At 59.0% G+C, this 12,791-nt stretch overlaps 2 protein-coding genes across 2 annotated transcripts; one reads left to right on the forward strand and one right to left on the reverse strand.

Moving 5' to 3' along the window:
- Positions 1-313: 313 nt before the first annotated feature.
- EVX2 (even-skipped homeobox 2) lies at positions 314-5,165 on the reverse strand. The gene is made up of 4 exons (XM_015868388.3): positions 4,300-5,165; positions 2,679-3,539; positions 1,431-1,669; positions 314-1,069 (listed from the first exon to the last, which is right to left on the reverse strand). The coding sequence occupies exons 2-4, from the start codon at positions 3,100-3,102 to the stop codon at positions 422-424; spliced, it is 1,311 nt and encodes a 436-aa protein (XP_015723874.1). The 5' UTR covers positions 3,103-3,539; positions 4,300-5,165; the 3' UTR covers positions 314-421.
- A 1,824-nt stretch (positions 5,166-6,989) lies between these two features.
- On the forward strand, positions 6,990-10,056 carry HOXD13 (homeobox D13). Its single transcript, XM_015868392.3, has 2 exons — positions 6,990-8,224; positions 8,785-10,056. The coding sequence occupies exons 1-2, from the start codon at positions 7,531-7,533 to the stop codon at positions 9,033-9,035; spliced, it is 945 nt and encodes a 314-aa protein (XP_015723878.2). The 5' UTR covers positions 6,990-7,530; the 3' UTR covers positions 9,036-10,056.
- Positions 10,057-12,791: the final 2,735 nt, after the last annotated feature.

Genomic DNA, 12,791 nt, shown 5'->3' on the forward strand with positions numbered 1-12,791 from the left:
TCTATAACGTAAATGCTTCAGGACGACACCGACACCATGAGAGATTCAAGTATTTCCCAGAGAGCGTGGATTATGGTCGGTGAAAAGCACGAGCCTGCAGAACGCCTCTCCCCACGCTGTCAGTCTCACCCTCCCATAAACCGGCCCGGCCGCAGCGGCCTCGCGAGCTACCAGTTTCCGTACAATACCTGCGCGAGAGTTTCCCATTTATTCGAACTCAAACCGAAATAATAATTATTATTATTTTAAAAAATAAAAATAAAAAAGGGGGAAAAAAGGAGAGAAAGAGAGAGAGAGGACGAAGAAACCCCAGGAACGCATTCCCTCCTGCCCCTCCCCGAGCCCCGCGCCCTCCGTCGGGCGGCAATAGAAAAATAGAAGGAACTTCTGCCCGGGGAGCCCCGCGCTGAGCCCCGGCCGGTTATCTGGTCAGCGGCGCCTCCTCCCGCTGCTCCGGTGAGGCGACCGCGGCCTTGCCCAGCACGGCCGCCGAGTAGGGCAGGAAGCCGCTCTCGGAGCGCTGCGCGCCCGCGGTGCACGGGAAGTCGGCGGCGGAGCCCCGAGAGCCCAAGGCCGAGGCCGCCGCCGCCGCCGCCGCCGTCTGGCTGCTGTGGCAGCTGAGGCACGAGCACGGGGCCGAGCCCCCCGGCGGACCCGAGCCCGCCGCCGCCGCCGCCGCTGCCGCCGCCGCCGCCGCCGCCGAGGCCGCCGCGCCGCTGTTGAGGCCGGCGGCGGCGGGCGCCTGGTAGAGGCCGGGATGGCGGAAACTGCAGAGCAGCTCGGGACGAGAGTAGGGGTGCGAGAGGGCGCGGAAGGTGTCCAACGGGCGGATGGAGGTGGCGAAGGGCGCGGCGGCGGCCCCAGAGGCGGCGGCGGCGGCGGCCGCGGCGGTGACTCCGACGTGCGGGTAGTAGTGCAGCGGGACGTGCGAGTGGAAAGGGTAGGGCAGGCTGCCCGTGGCCGCCGCGTGGGTCATCATGTAGGTGTAGAAGCTGGGGTCGGCCGGGTGGGGCCAGGACATGGCCAGGCGCTGCCGCTTGTCCTTCATGCGCCGGTTCTGGAACCACACCTGCTCGGGGACACAAGCACAGCGCGGCCTCAGCTCCGTTCCGAGCCCCGCAGCCCGGCACCGGCGGGTGGCCGAGCCCGGGGGTGACTCGCGGCCCGGGGGGTCCCTGCGGCACACAGCGAAGGTTTCCCCTCAGATCCCCCCTCCCCGCCTCCCTGCGCCGTGGCTCATCCCTCTCCCCGCGAGCTGAACAGCCGCGTTTTCTCTCCCCTCTCCTCCCTGGGAAATCGGCTACAGAAGAAATCCGACGAGGTCAAACAGCCGAAATGGCAAACGCAACCTTCCGGTGCGGGGACAGCCAAGGGCCGCTCGGCCGCGGAGCCCCGAGGGGTGTAGGGTCGGGGGAGGGGGGGCTCCGTACCTTGATGGTGGTCTCGGGCAGGTTGAGGGCGGCTGCCAGCTCGCAGCGGCGCGGTCGCGACACGTAGTTCTCGCGGTAGAACTCCTTCTCCAGGCGGGCGATCTGCTCGCGGGTGAAGGCGGTGCGGTACCGCCGCACCTGGTCTGCCCCGGCCGCCGAACCGCCCAGCGCGCTGCCGCCGTGCAGGCCCAGCCCGGGAGCGGCGGGGGTGCTGGGAGCCGGGCTGCTCTCCGCGAAGCCTGCGGGGCGAGCAGCGAGATGAGAGAGGCCGGCGGGGCTGCCCCCGAACCGGCCGCCCTGCCCCGTCGCGAGCTGTCAGCGTTACAAATCGCGGCTGTTAATGGGATCGATACGGTTGAGGTTGGGGTGGGTTTTTTCATTTCTTTCTTTCTTTCCCCCCTCCACCCCCCTTTTTTTTTCCTCTTTCTTTCTTTCTTTCTTTGAGCAAATCGGGCTGCGCGGTGCCTGCAACCACCGTGCTTCGGGAAGGGCTCGGACCCGTTAGGGGCGAAGCAAAGCAGAGAAGCCTTAAGGGCGATTTTTCTCACGCGTTCCGTCGAGGCTGCCTTGCTTCCTTTGGCACATTTGACGAAAAAGGCACGCACCGTGCCCCTAGGAGATCCGCGCTCACCTGGCTCCCCCTCCCCAATTACAGCGATAATAACAACCATCGTCCGTCACCGCGCCCCGCAAAGAGACTGACGGGGCTGCCTCTGAGCCTCTGCTATAAACAGAGCAACAGTGAACAATGCCCAATTACTCTTAAATGGCCACGGAATGGCACGCTGCGTGTACGCAGAGAAGGGCAAACGCAGACAAATAAGGACCGTTTCCTCACACTTCTCTGTCTCACTAATTTAATACACGTATGTGTAGCTGCACATCCACACACGTACAAATACAGCTCGAGAGACGCGCCGAGCTCCAGGAGAGCGAGGAAAAAATAAGGAGAAGGGTTTCCCTAGCTGCGGGTGAGTGGGTGGGTGGGTGACGGTGCCCGCGTCCATCCCGGCCGTGTCCCCGCTCGGCGGTGGCTTTGGGCACGCACACACGCGGCCGAGCCGCGTCGCGGCGATGGGAACAGCGCGGAGAGCCCCATAATATTTTACAGCCCCGGCGCTGCCTCCGCGGAAGAGAGAGCGCCGTGAGCAGGGGGCAGCAACTTCGGCGGTGGCGGCGGCGTCGCCGGGCTCTAGAAACGCGGGCGGCGAAGCGCGGGGCTCGCTGGAGGCGAGAGCGGCGAGTTACCTTTGGTGTTGTTCTCCTTGAGCTGGGAGGAAGGCAGGCTGGCCGGGGAGCGCAGCGCCGAGCAGCCCACCTCCACGTCGCTGTTCATCTCTGCCTCTTGAGCCACTTCGGGATAAAGGCTGATTTTCTTCCTGCTTTCCGACGGCGGGATTTCGGACGAGACGGTGCTTTCGCCGCTCGGATGCTGCAGGTTGAACAAAGTGTCTATTTCGAATTTGCCTTTGGCGGAGATGTCCCCTATCGCGCCGTGCAGGGAGGAGGAAGTTAGTCTCGGGCTGAGGCGACCACTGTGCTGCGAATTTTCGAGGGCCTCCAGCACCGCATTTCCAGCTGAGTCTGACAAATTCGAGAGCCTTTTGCCAGCCGTAGGGCTGTGCAGCCCTCTCTCCATCAGGATCATCTCTTTTCTTATTCTTTCCATCATCTCAGCTTTATAAAAAATGTCAAAGTTGCAGGGCTGGTCCTGTACTAATGATGAGCTGCGGCAGGGGCTAATTCACATTCAGCCCGGAGAGTGTCTCTAAATATTATTATCTCTTTTTGAGGGAGGCGTAAAAAACTGTGGGATGCCAAAGCGAGGGAATGACTGGTCAAAATGACCCATACATCCTTTCTAGCCCGAAATGTCATTCATCAAAAAGTAGCGCTCGTCATTAAGGTACGAATGACGCTGTTCGAATAATCATTTATTGTAACAGGTTTATAAGCAAATAAATACAAGCTCCTGTCAGTGGATAATGAAGGCGGCTTCTGAGCAGACAAATATATCCAGGTGGAAAGAAAGAGAGACGAGAAGTGAGGAGCAAAGCTCTCGTCCTCAGCTTGATCAGATCCTGCTTGAATTGCTCTGGGGTTTGGCCTCTGGGGTGAAATTGACAGTCTGATTAATAAAATGAGCTGTGCAACATTTCCCCCTTCATTTAGGTGCATCATTATGCTCTGATTTTTGTTTTGTTGCCTTTTAGGTCCTAATGATGCAGCTTCTTTCTCATTTGTCCTCGGACAGAACCACACGCTAAATGTTAGATAATGCTTTTCTTTATTATTAGCTCGGAGGCGGATTAAATCGCGACGCGCGGAGCCGCCGGCAGAAGAGCGGCGGGGAGAGCATCTCCGCCGCTGACACCTCGTTAATTTTCCCTCCCATTTTCCGACCGCATTCGTACTTTTATGCCCGAATTTCTGCGGCACCCCCACGCACCCCTCACACCCCGAGCCCTGCGCTGGGATTTGACGTGCCCGCTGTTGCCGGCACAGCGCGCATCGGGCGCACCTCCCAACAGCCGCCCGCAAATTGAAATAGCAATTAACATCCCTGATTTCTAATAGATCTCTTCGTTGCGTCCTCGCATGCGATAATCTTTCTACTTCCCGTAACCCTGTTTACCGACGAAGCCGCCCTGTGGGACAACGTTCGTTCTCATAACAGGGAAAAGAGCTCAAAGGGTACGAAATGCAGCCCTGTGGGCAGCGGGTTCCTCTCTCCAGCCCTTCTTCCCTCCACACAGCCCATTTAAGAGCATTATTATGACAAATAACAGGATGACCGATACGCGGGCATTGTCCCCAACAGGGGCTGACACCCTCCCCCTCACCCCCCTTTCACGGCCCCCCGCGTTACCTGTGGCTCTGTGAGCTCATCGCTCCGTTTCGTGCCGCTGCGGGGCTACGGGCTGCCACGCTCCGCACCCGCGGCGCTCTGGAAGCGGCCCTTCAGCGCTAACTTTGCCCGTAATAATGTCGCTGATGGCGACCATTTAAACGAAGATATATCCTTTGTCGTTAGCATCTCCGGAGCGCTCCCCGATAGACGCCCGGCCTTTATCCTCGCTGTGGTTTCCTCCCCCCCAGCATCATCCCGTGGTCAGACCCCGAGAACCCGAGGGTTTGGTGGCCCAACGCGGGCCGGATTTTTTGCGAGCAGAGCTCTCCCGCTAATGTCGGTCACACACATCTAAGTTCTGCTGCTCTTGCGCATGATTCATAGCTCGCAAATGGGATACTTGTCAGATTTTTTTTCTTTTAATAACGTGTGAAAGTCTCCCTAAACATTCCATGAAATATTTAGGAAACATTCTAGGCGTTGTTTGCAAAATCCACCCTTCCATTAATGATCGTTTCATGTCAGCCCTTTGAAATGTGAATTTCGCCTGAACTGTGGTGTCCTGCGTTTTACAGCCCCAAAACCAGACTAAAGTCAATAGCGACTTTTCCTCGCTCGCGGGTCGTTGCGGCGGGCACGGGGCCGGGCGGACACCGGGGCGCTGCGGCGGGACGGGGCTGCACTCAACGGGGGGAGACGGACGGACGTACCGCCGGTACCGCGAGCCGGAACCCCGCAGCCTCCCGCACGGCCCGGCGGAGGGGGAGCGGGAGGCGGAGCGGAAGCGTGCGGCGGGTTTATTGCTGTCGTTTGGCGCCCTCGTCTGTTTTCTTAAACGCGGTGACTGAGCCAGCATCTGCCCCGGCCTTCGGGGATAGCGCCGCGGGGCCGCCGATACCCGACGGGTGCGGGCTGCGCCCCGAGCGCGGCACCACGCGGGGACGGACTGCAGTGCGGCCGGAGGGAGGGGACGGGTGGGGGCGGCCGTGCGGGGGGTGCTGGTGGGAGTCCGTTTCATTTGGAATCTTTTAAATAATTCCTGTTCCTCGTTTACGTGCATTGAGCCTTAAATTATAGCTGCGTTCATACGTGGGGCAAACAACGTGTCCTCATCTTTCGCTAAGAATCTGAACGACAAAACCGTGCCCCCGTGCAGTCAATGACTTACACCGGCGACCCACCAACAAACGGCCCACCTAGGACTGACAGTCCCGGCACACTGGGCTCCTTTACCGCACCGATGTTTCCCTTTCTCTGTTTTCCCCCACTGAACAACAGCACAACCTAAGGAGCCTCCTGCTTCACACCGATATTAACGGGCAAACGAGGAGGAAGTTGCAGAGAGTGGCAAAATAGACAAAGTTTACTCAGTTGCTCCTATGAGCTTAAAAAGCCGCTCAGGCCCGGGGCCAAACTTTTTATTTTTACCTTGGAAGTTATTACCCCGGGCATCAAAGAATATTTTCAGTACACTTTTATTAAATCTTAGCCTGGGAGAAAACATAAGGTCACTCCACTTAATTGGAACGCGGCTCCCAGCGAGCCAGCCGCTCCCAGGGCCAGGAGGACGGCGGAGGCGCCGACTCCCCGTTGTGCCGCAGGGCTCCGCGGCCGCGCAAAGTCTCCGCGCAGCGCAGAGCCGGGCAGCGCTGGACGCTCGGAGCGCAGCGCCCCGCGCAAACCCGCGGCGGGCAGCGACAGGCGCGGCGGGCGCCACCTGGCGGCTCTGCGCGGGAGCTGCGCGGGGCGGAGGCTGCGCGCTGCCCCGGGCCGCTGCCGCCCGCCTCGGCCCCCCTCGGTTCAGCCCGGTTCCGTCCCCGCCGCACGCCGGCCCGTAGGGAAGGTCGGGGCGCTGCGAGGTGCTCGGTCCGCGCTTCGGAGAGGAAAGAGCTGCGGCGTGTCCCCGGGTCACGCGGGGCCTTCGGCACGGTCGCGCCCCGAGGCGCACGAGCTGCGGTCCCGCTTTGCCGAGTTAATGGTTGTGCGATTGTTTCTGAGGCTGGTTCTGCAAACGGACGGGCTTCCATTTACGCGATAAAGCGGGGCTCCGTCAGAAAAGCCGCCGGGCGCGTGTTTATGTTCAGTCCGAAGGGCTCGTCCGGGCCGGGACACCGCGGTTCTCGCTGCGCTTCGGGGCACGCGGGGCCCGGGGCGGCTGCGTTCACCCGACGGATCGAGGGCAGCGCCCGAGAGTGGTCCGAGGGAACTCCGCCCTCAGAACGGATTGGTTTTATATTGTTGAAATAAAGAGATGAGAGTACATTGAAAAAAGAAAAAATAGAGAGTAACAAAAGAGATGAGTGTACATAAAGAGACGTGAACGCATAAAGAGATGCGGGTAACTAAGGAGATTCGGGTATTTAATGAGAAGAAAGTACATAAAGAGATGGGAGTAAATACAGAGACGAGACGCTAAGGCGCAGGTTTGGAGATTAAAAACCAGTCTGATAATTTACTCCGCGTTGCTGTGAAATCTTTTCATTGCGTTGTTTTGAAAGACTGGGAAAACGAAATGCCCTCGCTCGGGGTTAGCTGTTAAAAGTGCACGTAACAACGAGTCTGTGGGGAAAGTTTTGGGCAAAGACAAATAGATTGTTCTCTCTTCGCTCCCTTTCTCCCTTTTCCTGGGCCGCGTAATGTATATGGTATATAGATAAGTGTGTATTTCTGCGGCTAACATTTACCAAAGAAGCAGCTTCGAAAGTGCCGGCTACCAACGGAGATGGAGCAGACCCCTAACTCCGTTAGATCATAGTAAAGGTATTTGAGGAAATGAGATAATTTCGGGGGGGTTGGGGGGAAGAAAGAAAGGAAGAAAGAAAGAAAGTCGAGAGATGGGAACATCGGGGAAGCCGTACTCAGATACTTTGCCCGCGCCTTCAAAAGGCCAGCGGAGAACCGAAGGTCCGAAGGCCTTTTTGAAGCAGCGGGCAGGAGGGCGGGGGGGGGGATGAAAGCGGCGGGGGCGAGGCCGGCCCGGAGGCGGGAGCGCGGCGTCGGGGGGGCCCCGTCGGTGCGAGCCGGGGGGCTGCGAGGCGGCGGGAGGGTCACATGCTCCGGCGGCAGCCTATGAGCAGCCCCCCGGGCTGAGGCAAACTAATCTGGGGCCGGCCGCCCCCACCCCCGCTTCCCCCCCCCCCCCCCTCGACCCGGACTTGCTTTTTATAAACGTACCGCCAGGATCCAACCTGTTGGAGGCAAATAACAATTTTGAGCCATGCCCGGCCGGGGACCGCGCCGCCGTCCGCGATGTGCAAGGCCATGAGCAAAGAAGCGAACTGGGAGATGGACGGACTGCGCGGCGACAACAGCGGCGGCGGCGGCGGCGGCGGCGGCGGCACCCCCGGGCAGTGCCGTAACTTTCTCTCCTCGCCCGTTTTCGGCGCGGCGCACACGGGCCGCGCGGCCGCCGCCGCCGCCGCCGCCTCGGGGTTCGCCTACGCCGGCGGAGGGGAGCGCTCGGGGGCTGCGGCGCGGCCCGACCCCCCGGCCAAGGACTGCCCGGGCTCCGGCGCTCCGCCCGCCGCCCCCGCTCTCGGCTACGGGTATCACTTTGGCAACGGATACTATAGCTGCAGGATGTCCCACGGGGTTGGGATCCAGCAGAACGCCCTGAAGTCTCCCCCCCATGCCTCCATTGGCGGCTTTCCCGTGGAAAAGTACATGGACGTCTCCAGTCTGACCAGCACGAGTGTCCCCGCCAATGAAGTCTCCACCAGGGCGAAGGAAGTGTCCTTCTACCAGGGCTATACAAACCCCTACCAGCACGTTCCTGGGTACATAGACATGGTCTCGACGTTCGGCTCTGGGGAACCGAGACACGAAACGTACATATCCATGGAGGGCTATCAGTCCTGGACTCTGGCTAATGGCTGGAACGGCCAGGTGTACTGTGCCAAAGATCAGACACAGAGCTCGCACTTCTGGAAATCGTCCTTTCCAGGTACGCGAGGGCGAGAACCGCTCCGAGCCGCGCCCCCCCCGCGCCCTCCGCCGGCCGCCCCCAGCCCTCAGCCCTCCCCCGGAGCGGCCCGAGGCTCGGGGGGGATCTCTCTTCCCCGGCCGCCCCAGGTGCACGAGGGCGGCAGGGCCCCGGGCTCCTTCTGCTTCTCCCGTCGCGCCTCGGTCTGTATTTCCGTTTGCGGGACGGTGGCTCGGAGGCTCCTCCGCTCCCCGGCAGCCCGCTGACCCGGCCCCAGAGCACTTAAGAGGCCGCGAGCAGCGGGGCACGCCGGCGCTAACCACATGCAAACAAAGCGGGCAGCGCGCAGCAAAGGGCCGTCTGTGCTCACTGCCAGCCCCGCCGCGCCGCTCACGGCGATGACAGTCCGCCAGGCGCGGGGCTGCCCGACGCGCGGCTAATGGGGCAGTGTAAATAATAATAAACTGTAAACAAGCCGCCGTTATTTATTTGCCCGTGAAAAACAGCGGCCGACAAGCATCAGCTACGCTTTAAACGCCTGTCATAAAATTCTAATTTTTCACGTCGTGTCTTTTCCGTAGGGGACGTTGCACTAAACCAGCCCGAGATGTGTGTCTACCGGCGCGGGAGGAAGAAGAGAGTGCCCTACACCAAGCTCCAGCTTAAGGAACTCGAGAACGAATACGCCATTAACAAGTTCATTAACAAGGACAAGAGGCGAAGGATATCTGCGGCCACGAACCTGTCCGAGCGCCAGGTCACCATTTGGTTTCAGAACAGGAGGGTGAAGGATAAGAAAATAGTCTCCAAACTGAAAGACAACGTTTCTTGATCGATTCCTTGCGGACGGTGACGGATATATAAACTCCATTTACGACCAGCTACGGACTTTTGGAAAGACTTGAAAATATATTTAATTTTTCTTTTCTCCTTCCAGCGGTGGCGAAGTTTTGTGAACTGTTTTCAAGGTCGGCGTTTTTCTCTCAGTCGAAATGAGAGCCGACAAACGTTGACTTTATCGTTCTGGTTCTTCCTTTTTTAAAAAATATTAATATTAATATTAATTATATTTTCTGTCCTTCCCTTTAGGCCAGTATAAACGAATTTTAATGTGTCGAACGGTTCCATCTATAAGTTTCTGAACCGCTGAACACTTTGGGGAGGGGACCTGTGATTTTTATCTCCGAACATCAACCCGTGCCCAAAAGTGACAGATTTGATTGTTGTTTTCGTCGGAAAACACGAGCAAGCGGCATTCCCGCAGTCACTGCGAGCAAAGCCCACGGCCCCGGAGTCCGCACGGGGCTCCGTGGATTTCGGAAGCAGCGGCTCCGGAAGGGAATTATTTGCAGTGGGATCGCTGTTTTTAGTTTTCATTCTTTGATTTTCCTGGCGGGCGATCTGCTACCGGCTTTTCCTGGGGTACGGAGCGCGGCCCCAGCGCCTTTCGTTGGATCCGAAGGAGCCCCGATACTCTCGATACTCTCCGCAGCAGAGCTCGGGGGTCCCCTCCGGCCGCCCTGTCCCGTCCGGTCCCTTCCCGAGGTGCGCACGTTCCTCCGTGCGGACCCCGCGCTGCGTTTAATGCACTTCCCGGTCGGAGAAGTGAAGTTCACCGCTAACTTTCAGTTTGCAAAACTAAACGGGTGTTAATGACAGAAGCAATAAATGATCCATTTCAAAAGATGCCATAATTTATGTAGGCCGAAAGGCCGAGACTCGGTTGGGTTTTTGTAATTTTAAACCTAGCGTGCATGTTATGCTATACGAAGGGCGGTCATCTCCTGGGAAAGAGAAGTAATGTCCTCCCTGTTCATGTGCCTCGTGTAATTATTAAATGGTGTGTGTTTCGATCTAGTATTATTTATTATAATATCCTATTGCTCTAAACGCTTTGATTTCCCGTGTACGTGGTAAGACATACGGTCGGACTGTTTCTCCATAAACCGTTTTTATTTCCCTTCTTGTCTCAAAGTCTGCTTTCACGTTGTGCTGGAAGCACGGGCTGTGTTTCGTAGCCCTTAACGATGTTGCCAAACTGTTTCTGAACCGCCTTTAATAAAACGATTTCTTTTCGATATATCCGAAAAGAGGAGGAAAGTGGCCTTCTTCCCGCAGCAGGGCGTTTCGGGGGCAGCAGCCCCGTATGGGACATGCTCGGGGCCGCGGTTCTTCCGCGAGGAGACACAGAACAGTGGGGGACGTGGAGGACGAGGGAAAGCCGTAACCGGGAGGCCCTTTTCGCTGGGGAAGGTTTTTGCGAGGAAGAAATGCTGCTGGGGAGGCCTCTTCCCGTGCCCCGGCTCGCGGCTCTGCTTGCCCTGGGCCGGCCACAGCGCCTTTGTTCGCCTTACCGAGACCTCTCCGGTACCGGTGGAGCCCGGCTGCTCCCACCACCGGCCCGGACGAGGCCCCCATGGGCTCCGCGCCCGGCGGCAGCCACCGGGGAGCCATCTCCCGCCTCCTCCGCCCTCTTCCTTCCCCTTTCTCTTCCGCTCGCACACTCACGGACATTGAGAGGGCTTTTTTTTTTTTTTTTCCCTGAACCGGACCCCCCCCCCCCCCCAAAAAAAAAACCGATTTGGAACACTTGAGGTTTTGTAGCTAGTGGTGCTTTTTGTTCGGTTCTGGGGGGCGGGGGGGTAACTCGGGAGTTAAGGGCACAGCGTGCCTGGAGGAGCCCTCTCTGATGCTGCAGCCTTGTTTCCTCCGCACGATAAAAATTCTCCAGATTCGTCTTTTTCGGGCTCTTGGCGCCTCCCCCCGCAGCATCCCTCCTGTCTCAAAGATGCCCCTGGAGCTCCACACTGCTCGGGCCCGCGGAGCTGCTCCTTCCTGCGGCCTCAGCGTCGGGCTCCACGGCGCAGGGATTTCGGAGGCCAAGGCAAGCACTGGAGATTCCCTTCGCGAGGCAGGAGACCGGACAGGCCGGCAAATCCGGACCGGTTGCAAAGGAGCCCCTTTCTCCTTTTCTAACGACGTGCAGGAGCTTTAAGAACAGAGCCGCCGGGATGCGGGGCATTGCGGAGCCGGTGCGGCCCGGTGTGCTCCCGGCCCGACACCACTGGAGGCCCGGTGCAGGACTCCGGAGCACACTCGGCCCTGCCCCGCTGCCCACCGTCCTCCGTCCACGGCCGGAGGAGCCCCGAGCAAAGCCCCGCGGCCCGCCGGACACACGGGCATCCTTGCGGAAGATAATGCGAGCCTCGGCGGACCGGGTTGCGGATGCGCGATTGCACGGCGCTGCGCTGTAGGGCCGGCCCGGGCCCGGCATGGCTGAGGCAATTCTGCCATCTCCTGGACAAGAGCAGGCATAGGCGGCTTCCAGCGCTCGCCAGGCGCGACTGAGCCGGAGCTGCGCACTCACGCGCGGAGCTGCCCGCGTCTTCCGCTGCGGGAACGCGAGGGAGGGATTGTGGGGTGGTCAGCGAGGAGGGCGAGGCCGATCCGGTCGTCTGTTAAAAGGAAAAGGAAAAAGAAAGAAAAGGAGACAGAGAGCAAATGAGTGTGTGAGAGCAGAGCCTCGGGCCGCCCGGTGACGTTTCCTGTGCAGACACCGGCGGCGGACACCACGGGAGACACTGCGGCCGCCAACCACGAGCCCGGGGCGGCCGAGCGCTGCGCGGAGCCGTGCCCGCACCGGGCGGTGCGCGGTGCTTCCCCTGCCGACCTCGGCGCAAAGCTCGCTGCCCTCCAGCTCCTCGGGATTTTGCTGTCCATATTTCTCGCAGCGTTAATTAGCGGTTACAGATGAGCATTAATTGCAAGCTCTGTTTTCTCTAACCTCGTAAAAGTTAGTTTGAAGTGTCACCTTTCCGGTAATGCGGAACTCACAGCCGTTGCTCGTGTTTATTGCGAGAAAAAAATCCTGTCTTTAAGCACAGTGCGTTCCTTCTGCCTTCCCAGAGCAGAAGATCGGAGTCAGCTCTTTCGCAAAGGGCGATTATGGAACGAAGCGGTCACCTCGGCTCGTGGGGAGAAAAAAGGCAGAAAACAAATAAGTTAATAAGGGGGAGATGCAATTGGCAGACATAACTCAAACAATAAAAATTAAGGGCAGCGGTCAGTAATATCCTCCAGCGACGCATGTGTGGTCCGTGTGCTCAGGGGAGAGCAATCGTTTCAACATTTCTTCCAGGGCAATGAAATTACTGCAGAATTCACCCCAATTTCCCATTAGACAGCAAGATGAATTTGATTAGGAAAACGTCAAGCGGGGCAGTGCCTCTGATCTCGGCGTAGAAATAAAACCGAGATTAAAACTATGATTAAGAGCACAATAACACGGAAAATTAACCCTACCTTTTAATTGGGCTCGAGTTTTAAAATCGAAGCCGCGAAGGTGATGACACATGGGAACTGGGGTTCGGCCCGAATCGGGGTCCGCTCGGACCCGGGGATCCCTTCGGGAAGGACCGAGGTCAGGGGCCGGGGGTCCCGCAGCGGCCGCGCAGCACGGAGCCGCCTCGCAGCTCTCAGGGCTCCGGCCGCTGCCTGCCGGGCAGCTCCAGCCCTTGGCCTTGCAGTCTGCTATTTTATGGGAATATCTCGTCTCTGGGTGAGACACGGGGGCTCGGCTTGTCTCCGC

The sequence above is a fragment of the Coturnix japonica genome, chromosome 7 (assembly GCF_054131305.1).
Source record: "Coturnix japonica strain WE chromosome 7, WE-NBRP24, whole genome shotgun sequence".
NCBI lineage: Eukaryota > Metazoa > Chordata > Aves > Galliformes > Phasianidae > Coturnix > Coturnix japonica.

Coding starts and splice junctions, on each gene's coding strand:
- EVX2 (XM_015868388.3), bottom strand. CDS start 3,102: ATGATGGAAAGAATAAGAAAAGAGATGATCCTGATGGAGAGAGGGCTG. Junction 1,670..2,678: donor CAAGGAGAACAACACCAAAG/GTAACTCGCCGC, acceptor CTCGCCCCGCAG/GCTTCGCGGAGAGCAGCCCG. Junction 1,070..1,430: donor TGCCCGAGACCACCATCAAG/GTACGGAGCCCC, acceptor GTCCCCGAGCAG/GTGTGGTTCCAGAACCGGCG.
- HOXD13 (XM_015868392.3), top strand. CDS start 7,531: ATGTGCAAGGCCATGAGCAAAGAAGCGAACTGGGAGATGGACGGACTG. Junction 8,225..8,784: donor CTGGAAATCGTCCTTTCCAG/GTACGCGAGGGC, acceptor TCTTTTCCGTAG/GGGACGTTGCACTAAACCAG.